Source organism: Megalobrama amblycephala, linkage group LG24, assembly GCF_018812025.1.
Source record: "Megalobrama amblycephala isolate DHTTF-2021 linkage group LG24, ASM1881202v1, whole genome shotgun sequence".
Lineage (NCBI taxonomy): Eukaryota > Metazoa > Chordata > Actinopteri > Cypriniformes > Xenocyprididae > Megalobrama > Megalobrama amblycephala.
The window spans coordinates 9,247,785-9,262,621 of record NC_063067.1 but is presented as its reverse complement, the minus strand read 5'-3'; the positions used below and the strand labels follow the sequence as shown (position 1 = coordinate 9,262,621).

Sequence of the window (14,837 nt, the reverse complement as noted above, 5' to 3'; positions counted from 1 at the left end):
CTCGGATAGCAATCATCGCATAATTTAGAGGAAAATAAATAGAAAGGCTCAGAAAAGTGACGTAAACATAGGGTATGTTATCAATATATTTCTAAATGTGTAAGCCTTTGGATTTAAAAGCCTTAGTGGAGTTGTTTTTTGCGTTCTTGTGATCGCAAATAAATGGAAGCAGGCGCAACTGAATAGGTCTGTGTTTTCTTTTTATGTCAATATAAATATCAGTTAGATTTAGCATGATTGATGTGCACTCCTGACATAAATTAATACATTACTATCTACTGTAACATTTTTTTATTGTTAAACATTGTTCAAATATTGATGCTGGAATCTTAAATCTTTAAGTAAAAAACAAACGTTCGCAAGTTTGGATCGTTAAATCCTGAATGACTGTCACGTCTAGCTTGTTTACTTCGAACCGGAAGACGCTCCCACGTTTGACGCAAGGCCTCATGGGGCGTAGAAAACTTGTGGATAGACTCGGGTTCGAGTCCGCCTTAAGCCGAGCTCACTTTTCTAGGTTTTCCCATCACATATCACATCGGAAAATAATTTATTTTCAATAAAACTGAAGAAAATGTGCTAAGTGCCTAACGAGTGTTTAATAATAATAAAAGCATTTTTATAATTTTAAGAAATACAATCATTTACACTATGTCATTATTGCATCCTGTTAATGTACAAAAATACTGAGGGGCAAATAGTATGTATCTGCCAGTATAAATTACAAATAACATCTAATTAGAATACTAATTACACCTATTGCTAAGAACTGTATACTTTTACAACTTCCCTCCATCTCGTGGACTCGGATGTGCGTCATCACTTACGTTGCACAAGTGCCCACTACTGGCAGAACTCGTGCATAAGGTTTAAATGAAACGCAATAAGCACTTGATCACTTGGAATTCACAAATCCCAACCCCTTTTGTACTTATGATTTTTTTTATGCAACATTCTATATTCTTATAAGTTGTTGGAGAAAATCTATAAAATCCTATAGGTATATGAGCTGTTGGAGAAAAATAAAATGACAATCATATATCAATAGTATAAACTTTGACTGTGAATAAAAAGTAGCTTACAATTATTATGCGATTAAATCTCAACATAATTAATATATTATACAATATTATGCGATCTCGTAAAGGAACAACATTTACTGTCATTGAAATCTCAAAAAGGAACAAAACTAACTGCCTTTGAAATCTCGTAACCAAATAAAACCGACCGTCATCGAAATCTTGTAACATAACAAAACTGACTGTCAATACCTTTTGTGCACAAAAACAAAACAAAAATAACAACTTTATTCAACAATATCTTTTGTTCTGTCATTCTGCGACGCTGTTTACATCCATCCCGTTGAGAGACAGGCAAAAGAAGCGGTACCGGCCAGGCAAGAAGGTCTGCGGCTTTGACATTTTGAGCAAAATAAAGAACTTAATTTCACGATGTTCCTTTTACGTCTCCCTACATTATTACTCAAAGACAGTGTTTATGTACAACTTCAAAATAAAAATCAAGAGTCATGTATTTCACAATAAAAGTCAAAGTGGCAGGTATTTTAAAATAAAACTACCAAAAAAGTTTGACGCGGTGAGTCAATTATTAACCAAACAACAGTTCAGAATAGGGTTATTATTTATTAGTTTACACATTTACTGTATGCTTTCATTTTCAAACACACATCCACTCAATACATCATAAATCTATCTGTCCTACACATTTGCTTTGTACCATAACTAAACAATTTCAGCTTTATTTCAACAGTCTAATGGTTTTTCGGTGTTGCCCTCAGGTCATCAGGGCCAAATGAACATGGCAGGAGCTCCTCCACTGTCATCAGTTTGTAAGATCCATCAGATTTTGACAGATAAACGTCCCACTGTGAGCCAAACTGCAAAAAAAGGATGACATAACCAGTCTCTTAACGAACAGTTTTAATGAAAGGTGAAAAATTATTTATGCTGTGTGTTATTCACAATGCAATTTTGTGTTTTTTGTTGTAAGCCACACCTACATTTCTCAAAATTTCCTGTATTTCTACATGTGCAGTTTGTCATTGTTGACTCATGTTTTGGCTCTGTTCTGACTGATGACTTGTTTTTGCATGCCACAGAGTAACTGCACGTTTTACATGTCTTTGTAAATAATAGTAATAATATCAATGATAATTTTTTTTTTTTTTTTTTTTTTTTTTTAGAAGCACTAACCTCTCTCATGAACTGCCTGCAGGCTCCACATGGAGAAATAAACCGATCTTCAAGGTCACTGCACAAAACAATGTATACCAGGAATATTACTCAACAGTATTTATACAGGTGCTGGTCATATAATTAGAATAGCGTGAAAAAGTTCATTTTTTTATTGTAAATTATTTTTAAAAATGAAACTTTCATATATTCTAGATTCCCTACATGTAAAGTAAAACATTTCAAAAGGTTTTTTTTTTTTTTTTTAATTTTGATGATTAGAGCGTACAGCTCATGAAAGTCCAAAATCCAGTATCTCAAAATATTAGAATATTTCCTAAGATCAATCAAAAAATGGATTTTCAAAACAGAAAAGTTCAAGTTCTTTAAAGTATGTTCATTTGTACACTCAATGCTTGGTCCGCAGCACATATTACAGCAAATGACTTGCTCCTAGCACAAATTACAGCATCAGTGAAGTGATCAGCCTGTGGCACTGCTGAGGCACTATTGAGCCTTCAGATCATCTGTATATTGTTGGATCGACTGTTTCTCATCTTTCTCTTGAAAATATCCCATAGATTCAGGGGTCAGGCATGTTGGCTGGCCAATAAAACACAGTAATATCATGGTCAGCAAACCACTTGGAAGTGTTTTTGCACTGTGGGCAGGTGCTAAAGTCCTGCTGGAAAAGGAAATCAGCATCTCCATAAAGCTTGTCAGCAGATGGAAGCATAAAGTGCTCCAAAATCTCCTGGAAGATGGCTGCATTGACTTTGCACTTGATAAAACACAATGGACCAACACCAGCAGACGTCACGGCCCCCCAAATCATTACTGACTTCAGAAACTTCACACTAGACTTCAAGCAGCTTGGATTCTGTGCCTCTCCAGTCTTCCTTCAGACTCTGGGACCATGATTTCAACATGAAATGCAAAATGTACTTTTATCTGAAAAGAGGACTTTCGACCACTGTTCACTGTCCAGTTCTTTTTCTCCTTAGCACAGGTAAGATGCTTCTGACGTTGTTTCTGTTTCAGAAGTGGCTTGGTAGTCCTTTTCCTGAAGATGTCTGAGTGTGGTGACTCTTGATGCGCTGACTCCGGCTTCATTTGACTCATTGTGAAGCTCTCCCAAGTGTCTGAATCGGCTTTACTTGACAGTATTCTCAAGCTTGTGGTCATCCCTGTTGCTTGTGCACCTTTGCCTACCCAATTTCTTCCTTCTAGTCAACTTTGCATTTAATATGCTTTGATACATCACTCAGTAAACAGCCACCCCATTCAGTAATGACCTTCTGTGACTTACTCTCTTTGTGGAGGGTGTTAATGATTGTCTCCTGGACCATTGCCAAGTCAGCAGTCTTCTCCATTAGTGTGGTTTCAAAGAACAAGAGATACCCAGAATTTATACTGTAGGGATGGTCATTTAATGAAACTCAAATGTAAATATTCTAATATTTTGAGATACTGGATTTTGGACTTTCATTAGCTGTACACTCTAATCATCAAATAAAAAAAATAAAAAAAATTTAACTTTGAAATGTTTTACTTTACATGTAGGGAATCTAGTATAAATGAAAGTTTTTTTATGATATTCTAATTATATGACCAGCACCTGTACTTCAGTCAATACATATATATCAATATACCTGGCAATTGCGATGGCTTTGAATGCTGTATGTCCCTCAGACACAGCTTTAGAGATAGCAGCCCTCTCAGCACACAGTCCAGCGGCGTAACATGCATTCTCTATATTACAGCCTGTTAACAGCACATCACCATATACCAATGAACCATGAACAAACACACACAGATGTTCTGTAGATTTATATATCAATTCATATGTCTCATATCTCTCAATATATGTTGCCTGTCTGGTTTCCTTTTGGAACATCCATTTAGCATATGCGAAATAAATGTCTAAATATAGTTGCAGCATAAACAAATATATACACTACTGTTCAAGAGTTTATGGTCTGTAAATGTTTTTTTCTTTAAAGAAATTATACATTTTAAGCTTAAAGTATAGTTCACTTTTCATCATCAGAAGAGTATGCAAGTACTTTGCGCGCACCACCGGATTTTTGTAATCGCGCGAAATGTACGCTCAGGTGCGCATTTACTTTTTTTTGTTGCAGTAATTAGTTTATCCACAAGGTGGCAGCCGTGCCAAGGTTGTCAAAGAAAAACTGCATAAACAGAACGCATCATGCAAGCTACAGCGACAATGGAGGCCTACATAGACGAGAGATTGTGCGAAGAGGTTAGAAAGTACCTAGTATAACTCTAGCATGAAAGAATATGTTGGGCTGTAACTCGTGGGGAGAGATTGCTCAATACAGCGCATGCGTCGAACGCCTGTGTCTGCATACTGAGCCAAATGAAGTTTACTTTCCAAACAAAGTATGGACTCTATTCAGCAAGGATGCATTAAATTGATCAAAAATGACAGTAAACATTTATAATCATCCAAAAGATTTCTATTTCAAATAAATGAAATTTATAAACAAAAAACAAAACAAAACAAAAACACAAATTTTCAACATTGATAATAGAAATGTTTCTTGAGCAGCAAATCAGCATATTAGAATGATTTCTGAAGGATCATGTGACACTGAAGACTGGAGTAATGATGCTGAAAATTCAGCTTTACCATCACAGGAATAAATTACTTTTTAAAATATAATACAATAGAAAATTAATTATGTTATATTATATTACAATTATATTAAATTAATGTTTTTACTGTATTTTTTGATAAATTCAAATAAATACAGCCTTGGTGGACATAACATTAAAACATTTGAATGGTATATATGTATTTGCATGTATATATATGTATGTGTAAGAGTGTCCTCACCTGTGAACACACTTCCATCGCTTGTTAAGACAGCTGCTCCAACCCTGAATTTGCTGTAGGGACAGTACGCCAGGTTTCTGGCTTCCTGAGATTTCTGAACAAGCGCTTGTGGGCTCCAGCTATCCATAATGCTGCTGACTGGAGACTCTGTTCCAACAGACAGGCACTGCATGGCTTCAAGTCACAAGTTAATGTGTGTGTGTGTGTGTGTGTGTGTGTGTGGAAATTAGTGATGCAATGACTCTTTGACTCTACAATGGAGTAATTCGCTAAAGCAATGCCAAAGTTTGCTTGCAAAATACCCATTTACTTAATTTATATACAGTATTCACCCTTGGGATATAGGCACATTTTCATGAACAAGACTGACAATCATTAGACAGAGCACACTTAATGAATACATAATGAATAAAACATTTTCCACTTACGTTGATGTGGTTTAACCATTTATTCTCATACTAGAAAATATTTAATAGAGGTAATGAACAGATGGTAACGAGACAGATGAGTAAAAATGATCCTGTTTACTCAGTCCAGAGTTCAGACATTCGTGTGGAAATGACCGCAATAAAGACACAAGTAAGAGCTCGTTGTAAATTTTATGCATTTAAAAACATGACTGTGACAGTTCCATCAGTCTCACTGACAGCTCAATTTCTTCCTGGACATTTTCTCTTGAGGTGCATCATTGAGATGCTTTTTAAATTGTACTGAAGTAGAGGTACAAGTTTTGTAAAGAAGTTCATATATAGTCAGCTTATATTTGCCTACATAACATAAAAGCTTTTAGATCAAAAGCGAAATGAGAAATTCAGTCAGTTGTGTTACTTTAAAACAGAAATATAAATGAAAAAGTGCCATAACATTCTGTAAAAGACAACATAAAGTTAATTTGTTTCACTTTAAAAGTCCAAAATATGCATGTTACTCTATAAACTTCTGGATTCATTCATTTAAATGGATCAGTACTTGAAGTAGGATTTACTGTTAAATTACATCCTTTTCTTAATTCTTCCCACATTCTGCTGAACATGTATTTTAGCTTTCAGAGGTGATGATCCAGTCGATCCAGCGGTTGTAGTTCCTGACTTTTGTGTACACACCAGGATAGTATGGAAGAGCACAGCCGATTCCCCATGAAACAATGCCTTCTAAACTCCCATCACAAATGAGAGGGCCGCCGGAATCTCCCTGTGAAAGACAGCGGCATGTGCAAACAGATTATTATTATTATTATAATAATATAGACATTATCCTCATAACACTGGAACAGAAGCAGAATATATTATATATATATATATATATATATATATATATATATATATATATATATATATATATATATATATATATAATACAACACAACACAAAACATTTATTTCCAATTAAACAGAGAAAAAAAAAGTGGTCTCACTTCTGGATCCCATTGCTTGTGTGTTATTCTGTAGTTCAAGCAAATTTTTACTGTTTTTTTTCTTTGTTACTTGCAAAGCTATAAATATTATCTATTGTGTACCTACAGTAAGTTCATACAGATATCACGCCTTGATTTGAACTAACATAAAGAGTCTGAACATAAAGCCCTGAATAGCTGTGCCATATCAGAGTACATCTAACATCTCCCTGAATTGTCAGCAGTTGACCGCACCCTTATTCCCAGAATGCCTTTTTCACAGAAAAGCCATTGGCAGGACCCTTGGGAGGGATTGTGTGCGATCATAAATTAAGAAAACTGCCAATTGTCGTGACAAAGCAGGTGTGTGAGGGGTCAAACTAAATTCAGGAAGAGCTCAGAACAGGTTTGAACAACCCTATAGTGTCACTAAAATAGTGTCATTTTCATTGCATCTAATCAGGGTTTAAAAACCACAAATAAACAAATTAATAAATAAATACACTTTTGTTGCTTAAAATAAAATAAATGTTAACTGAAATAAAATAAAACATAAAAACTTTTTTGTGTGTGTGTGTTGAAACCGTCAATAATAAATTGTGACATTCTGTACGACACCACAGCTAACAGAGCAATTTTGTCTTTACTCTTCCAATACTTGTGGAGGACACTTTATGTAAGCAATAAGGTACGAGAGTGAATAGTATAGTGAATAAGTCACGGCTGAAGGGCGTTTTTACTTCACGACACAGCACTAGCCTCAAGTACCTTATTGCTTTTATAAAACAGCTACCACACAATACAAATATTAAAGCCAGAAATATGTATACATTTTTTTTTTACCAACTTTCATGAAGTAAACTTTTTCTAAAAGCCTTCCTTCCGCCAGAAAAAATAGTCCCTGACCATGAACAGCAACAGAAGTTACAGTTTCACGCCATTAGATGGCAGCAAAGACTATCTTCATTAGGGATGGGCGATACCACTTATTTTGTTTTCGATACGATACCGATACTTTCAAGGCCAATATCGCCGATATCGATATCGATACCGATACGATACCTCTAATATGAACTTTTAGATTTTAACATTTATTCAATTATTGAATTACTAAGAGTAAAATGGGTTATGATACCCACTTAACATTATATTGAAGATTAATACTTAACACTTAACATTATATTAGATTATATTTTTGTTTACACATGGTTAAAATGTTTACTTGGTATGGAAAATCTACAAATAAGCCTACTATGTGCCTAGCTGAACTATGGTCACTATGGTCATAAGGGACTGCCGTTGACAGGATGTTGCACCCATTAAATGAAACATTTGTATTCTGACAGAACATCAGTATGCACTTTTAACATTCATTTTAAATAAATGTAATTGCACAAACTATGTAGGATATTTCATTTTGTTTATTGTGAAATAACTAATAATAATAATATTATATTTTTCTGTCTTCTGTTAAGCATTGTTCTGGGCTGCGTTTCACAAAAGCATCAATGGTTTCTTACGATATTAAACGCAGCCCTACAGCTGTTTGAATGAAGTGTCGGCAGTGAGCGAACGTTCTGTGTTCGATTGGTTCTGACTTGCAGCATTTGCGTGTTCAGATGAGCAAGAAAATACTTTTACAAATGGTAACACTTTACTTGAAGGGGTGTGCATAAGACTGACATGACACCTTCATAATCATGACATGACACATGTCATGAATATGAAGGAGGTTTTATGAATGTTTATGACAACTGTCATTAAGTGTCATTCGCTCAATTATGTCATTTTTAATGCAAAGATGACATTGTTTGAGATGTCCGAGTTATGACAACTTGACATAAACCAATACATCATAACCTGTGAGTGTCTTTGTCATGACAACTTGACATCATTTAGCTTTATGGGTTAACATTACATTAAACTGTCATGTGGTTGGTTTTGACATTGGCTGTCATGAGGCCATTATAATAGTGTCATGAATATGTATCTTGAGCTCAAGTACAGTGGTACAAATTGAACTTGTCATTAAAATGTAATGTACCAAAATAATGTAATGTAATGTTAACCCATAAAGCTAAGTAGTTTTTTTAAGTTTGATAATTAATCTGCTATGTCATGTTTATGACCGGTTATGATGTTTTGCTAATGTCAAGTTGTCATGACAAAGACACTGACAGGTTATGATGTATTGGTTTATGTCAAGTTGTCGTAACAAAGACATCTCAAACAATGTCATCTTTGCATTTAAAAGGACATAATTGAAGCGAATGACACTTAATGACAGTTGTCATAAACATGCATAAAACCTCCTTCATAATCATGACATGTGTCATGTCAAGATTATGAAGGTGTCATGTCAGTCTTATGCACAACCCTTCAAGTAAAGTGTTACCTTACAAATTATTCGCTTACATAGGTTATTTGTCCAATCCAATGCATATTTTATGCATTAAATTTATTGTGAAATAAACAAAATCATTGGTTAAAAAAAACACCTTAGTATCGATATTTTAATTTGAGTATCGATACTTTTAATACTCAACGTCAGTATCGATATATATCGATACTTCATATCGATCTGCCCATCCCTAGTCTTCATGAGTGTGTCATTTAGTAGCGAAAACTTTTACATTGAAAAGACTGAATTGTTGTGAACGCGGAACAAGACGCAACTGACAAATGCTTTGACTAGTGCTGTCAGTCATGGGAAAACCCCTTAACGTTAAAAGGACAAGATAATACATCGGACATTTAAACAGATTTTTTATTATGAACATAGGACTGACCTGAAAGAAAATGCTAATAAACTCACTCACTCGATCTTTTCTCATATATTCTCAATATATACATTGAAATAAATGTATTAATAGTTTCTATATACAGTACATAATAAGCATCAGTAGTTTTATATCAATAATATCATTTTATATCAAAGTTTGTAATGTGATGAAGTGTTGTGGAAATGAGATCTGCACTTTGATTACCTGGCAAGAGTCTTTCCCCCCGAAGCGTGAGCCTGCACAGATCATGTTGTCGTTGACTCTGTAGTAGTAGTAGTACTGGCAGTTGGGGATGATCTCCACATCTACTGCGCGCAGAACCGGTGACAGATAGAAGCTGTACAGTCGTGTCACTCCCCATCCGCTCACGGTGCACGGTCCAACTAAATCACTGTCTGGGGTTGGCAGTGGGGCCGGCTGAACATTAGCATTAAGTGAAGCTGGAGCACTAAGCTGGGAAAAAATAAATATCTTCACATGAGGTGTGTAATTTTTGCAGAAATTACAAATATAATGACATTTTCCAAACAGGTTTCTCTAAACACTTTCCCCATATACCAATGGGCAAACAAACAGATAGCCCCGCCCCAGAGCTCACTTCATTGGATTGCATTATAATACAAAGCCGTTAAAAAAATATCACGCCGCATTTAATTGGGATATTGAAGAAATTATCAAACAAAAAATGAATTTCTGTTGCAGGATTCATCTTGTCAGTTTTGTAATGTTTCAGTATCAGTAGCTTCTAGTATTTTTTTATTATGTTTCCTACCTTAATGAGCAAGATGTCATTGTTAAAAGTTTTTGGATTGTAGGCAAAATGACTGTAGACTCTGGAGACATTATGTATTTGCTCAAATCCCTCTTCTACCATGAGATTGTGCTCACTCAGCACCACCTGAATCACGCTTGCCCTGTTGATCCAAATACAATGAAACAATTAACTACTTCAATAACTTATTTCAATTCAAATAAAATGTTGTTTTAAAACCTTTTGAGTAAATGTATATCATTGAAGCGATATAGTGTTGCAGTACGTACGGTCTCCAGCAGTGGGCAGCAGTCACCACCCACTGGGGCTGAATGAGGGTTCCTCCGCAGTAATGCTTCCTGTCAACCTGAAGAGACACCTGGTACTTGATGGAGTAAGGCACGACCTCTTGACCCCCAATGATCCTTTGTGGTAATGTATCTAGTCAATATAAAGAACAAGAGGAAGTCAATATAAGGAACAATATGGAGTAAATGTATTCACATTTTGCTATATAGGCTATTTATCCATAATTTTAGAAGAACATTTATAGATTAGATCATGTTAAAATGCATTCTGATATTTCTGTTATGCAGTCAGAAAACCAGTGACCCACATATCTCGATTTTAGCATTTATATGTATAAAAATCATGACTTCATATTGAATGCTTCATCCTGAAATTTCTAATGTGGATCAGACTTGTGGATGGAAACACAACCTCCTCATATTAGATTAATTACTTATAATTGTGCATACTATATTGTGTGTAGAACAATGGCATATGGAGTCAAATAATTGCTATTTAGTGAAGAATTGAATTGCTTACCTCTGACCAATACAGCGAGCACAAGAAATACCCACAATAATTGAGCCATTCTTCCAGCGCTTTAACAAGAAAAGAGCATCCAAAACACAAGTAAATATTGTGAAAGCCTGTAATAAATGAAAACGAGTCTCTCAATGAAGTCTTTATGCCTTCTTGCATCCTTCAAAACTGTACAATAGCAACCTGATACAGTTCAAGAGTGCAGAACAAATATCTGATCACGAGATCATGTCACTTTTTTTTTTTTACGAGTTGATGAATGTATTACAAGATTTTCTAATGCCTTTTACAAATACATTACGAGAAGGAAAAGGAAATAAAATATCCGAAGACTCACCAGTGATAATTCCTCACCTTCCAAGCCTTGAATGACCTCCAACTGCTGATTTCTCTTCTCTTAGAGCTTTTATAATGACACCATATCCATGTCCAGTGCTTTTGTGGGCCTGTGAAACAACTAATTGTATGTTTATCCCACAGTATAAGAGGCACTGACCTAATACCTGACAAAGCTGAAGTCCCTCAGTGTCATGTATATCTGATTCAATGCTCTTTATGATCACTTATTGTTTGCTGGTGTTGTGAACAACACCCTGTTCAGTCATTTCAATGGCAGCGTTAAATACAAGTACTGTGGGTGTTGTCAGTTAAGCGTTTCAAAATATCGCAGCTTGAGTTACATGGACAGAAATGTTTTTGAAGACATGTTTTAAAGTGAATTAGTTATTTTGCATCATTTTGCTTGGACATTACATGTGACTGTTTGTATGCAATCATTATAAATAAATTACCCAGAACAAGAAGAGATTTTCAAAATCGGAGCCTGAAATTGTTCAACATTACAAATGATTTGGAGCTAAAGACCCGTCACATTTTAAAGGGATAGTTCACCCAAAAATGAAAATTCTGTCATCATTTACTCACCCTCAAGTTTTTTTCTGCTGAACACAAAAGAAGATATTTTGCAGAATGTCGGTAACCAAACGGATGATGGACCCCACTGACTTACATAGTATGGAAAAAAAGAAAAAAAAAAAAAATTCTATGGAAGTCAATGAGGACCAGAAATTTTTGGTTACCCACATTCTTCAAAATATCTTATTTTGTGTTCAGCAGAAGAAAGAAATTCATACAGGTTTGGAACAACTTGATGGTGAGAAAATTATTACATAATTTTTATTTTTGGGTGAACTATCCCTTTTATGGTAATGATGAAGAAGAGGGCTGGGTATTTAAACTCGGGTAATCCAATACTATAGCAAATCAACAAAACAACATGCAGGGGCACAAAAAATAATACTGGAAAAGGAGCAGAACAAACTGAGGGACTTAAAGGGTTAGTTCACCCAAAAATGAAAATTATGTCATTAATGACTCACCCTCATGTCATTCCAAACCCGTAAGACCTCCGTTCATCTTCAGAACATAGTTTAAGATATTTTAGATTTAGTCCGAGAGCTTTCTGTCCCTCCATTGAAAATGTATGTACGGTAGACTGTCCATGTCCAGAAAGGTAATAAAAACATCATCAAAGTAGTCCATGTGACATCAGAGGGTCAGTTAGAATTTGTTGAAGCATCGAAAATACATTTTGGTCCAAAAATAACAAAAACTACAACTTTATTCAGCATTGTATTCTCTTCCGGAATCCTTTCCATTGAATTGATTCCATTGAATTGATTCCATTGAATCCTTTCATCTGTCGGCGTTGGTAATGCACTTTTACGTCGCCGTGGTTGTTTTTGGCGATTAGGACATCCGCGACATGCACACTTACGCACCATTTTCAAAAATATAGCAACACCAAAATACAAACAATGTAGAATAGCTTGAATACAGCGTGCGTCTCCCTCAGACTGTAAACGAAGCTCGGGCGCACCGGATAACACGTCAGCAGCGTCTTACATCAGCAGCGTCACTGCAGAGTCGTGAACCCGGATTGACAACAGACCCGGAAGAGAATACAATGCTGATTTTGATTAATTACTTATAATTGTGCATACTACATTGTGTGTAGAACAATGGCATATGGAGTCAAATAATTGCTATTTAAAGGGTTAGTTCACCCAAAAATGAAAATTCTGTCATTTATTACTTAGCCTCATGAATCAGTGTATCGAATCTGCTGTTCGGAGCGCCAAAGTCATGTGATTTCAGTTTGACACGCGATCCGAATCATGATTCGACACACTGATTCATTTGTGCTCCGAATCTTCATGAAGCAGTGTTTTGAAATCGGCCATCACTAAATAAGTCGTTATTTTGTTTTTTTTGGCGCACCAAACATATTCTCGTCGCTTTATAATATTAATATTGAACCACTGTACTCACATGAACTGATTTAAATATGTTTTTAGTACCTTTATGGATCTTGAGAGAGGAAATGTCATTGCTCCCTATGGAGGCCTCACGGAGCCATCGGATTTCAACTAAAATATCTTAATTTGTGTTCTGAAGATTAACGAAGGTCTTATGGGTGTGGAACGGCATGAGGTGACAGAATTTTCATTTTTAGGTGAACTAACCCTTTAATAAAGAATTGAATTGCTTACCTCTGACCAATACAGCGAGCACAAGAAACTTTAACAAGAAAAAAGCATCTGAAACGCAAGTAAAATATTGTGAAAGCCTGTAATAAATGAAAACGAGTCTCTCAATGAAACACTGAAGTCTTTATGAATCTTGATAATAAGCTATTTGTCAGCAGTTTAGCAGATCAAAACTAAATATAATAAATAAAAAGAAGTCATTCCTAGTTTTGATTTTAGATTAATAAAATACCTTGATTGAAATTGAATATATACGCTTCCCTTTCGAATGGGAACTCGCACTGCATCCTTGGACGCTAATGGGGAATGCCACCGCATAACTGAACTCTAAAGCATGTTAAAACACAGCAATTGTATTGGCTGGCGACAGCCTATGATGTCACTACTAGTACGACCGTGAGCTGTACTGCTCTGTATTGTTCCTTATGTGAATAAGGGAACCAATTTTCTGACGATCCTTGTGGTCCTTATGACTGGGTCTTGTGAGTGAGTGCTATTTTTTAGGTTTCAAATAGCGTTGTAGGTCCCCTTTCACTTTAAAAATGAATCTTGGTTCCCTGAGAAGGGGAATGACACACAGCTGCCTGCATGGTCCCTTTAGACGAAGTGGATGACGTTCTCTAGGCGCCCTTTATATACTTTACGGTCGCACTCATAATGAAGCCATAGGCTGTCACAGCCAAATACGATTTGCGTGTTTTAAATTTACTGTATGCTGAGGTGTTCAATTGTAACTCTAATATAAGAAATTAATCATTTATGACTTAAATATGGTTTTCCTGTCTGTCATTAAATAAATGCATTATATTCTGATAGATGTGCACATAATGAACGCATTATTCCTCAGATATATATTTATATCTGTTTATGCATCTAAAGAGTTGCACATACCCAGACTATGATTTATTTAACTTGTTTGTTTGTTTTAACTGACAACATGCTTTTCTCTCCAAAACACATCCTATTTCTTACACCCACTCAGACTGTGGGAGTTTTATCAGAACAACGGTTGGCTGCTTACAGAACCGCTTTAAGACTCTCTCTTGGGAAAAGTTTGACATTATAGGAGCTTTACCGAACATGAAGATAAAATCAGGTTGTCTCAGGAGTGTCTCAATAATGTCTGATTTGGTTAATTTGATACATCAGTATTGAAACTTTGTTTATATTAGAACTACTTCCATATGTAGTCAGTTTCCTTCTTTAATGCAAAAGGATATATGATAATTTAATATAAGTCTAATGATTTTCTAATGCACAAAAATGAGTAATTAAATATAATCTGTTTATTTCAAATTAATTAGATTATGCTAATGTTAAAACTGCTAAATGTGGGATTTTAAAATGGTCTTGAATCATTTTGAAAATAAAATAAAATAGGTTATCAGCTGTAGTTTGATACTTACAGTGAATATAAACTAAAGTTATTTTACATAATTATGTAGAATTTTATGGTTTGGAATCATTTTGCAAATGCC

At 35.2% G+C, this 14,837-nt stretch overlaps 2 protein-coding genes across 5 annotated transcripts; both read right to left on the bottom strand.

Moving 5' to 3' along the window:
- Positions 1 to 1,623: 1,623 nt before the first annotated feature.
- LOC125260609 (cytidine deaminase-like) lies at positions 1,624 to 5,257 on the bottom strand. The gene is made up of 4 exons (XM_048179072.1): positions 5,056 to 5,257; positions 3,845 to 3,956; positions 2,214 to 2,271; positions 1,624 to 1,897 (listed from the first exon to the last, which is right to left on the bottom strand). Exons 1-4 carry the CDS (start codon positions 5,225 to 5,227, stop codon positions 1,772 to 1,774), a joined length of 468 nt encoding a protein of 155 aa, XP_048035029.1. The 5' UTR covers positions 5,228 to 5,257; the 3' UTR covers positions 1,624 to 1,771.
- Positions 5,258 to 5,488: 231 nt separating this feature from the next.
- LOC125260608 (trypsin) lies at positions 5,489 to 11,709 on the bottom strand. 4 transcript variants are annotated; one of them, XM_048179070.1, is made up of 6 exons: positions 11,148 to 11,709; positions 10,811 to 10,869; positions 10,273 to 10,423; positions 10,004 to 10,145; positions 9,436 to 9,684; positions 5,489 to 6,246 (listed from the first exon to the last, which is right to left on the bottom strand). In XM_048179070.1, the coding sequence occupies exons 2-6, from the start codon at positions 10,857 to 10,859 to the stop codon at positions 6,094 to 6,096; spliced, it is 744 nt and encodes a 247-aa protein (XP_048035027.1). In that variant the 5' UTR covers positions 10,860 to 10,869; positions 11,148 to 11,709; the 3' UTR covers positions 5,489 to 6,093. The 4 variants fall into 4 exon arrangements, with proteins under 4 accessions (XP_048035027.1, XP_048035028.1, XP_048035026.1 ...); XM_048179071.1 differs by having other exon boundaries at positions 11,165 to 11,709; XM_048179069.1 differs by having other exon boundaries at positions 10,811 to 10,917; positions 11,165 to 11,707.
- Positions 11,710 to 14,837: the final 3,128 nt, after the last annotated feature.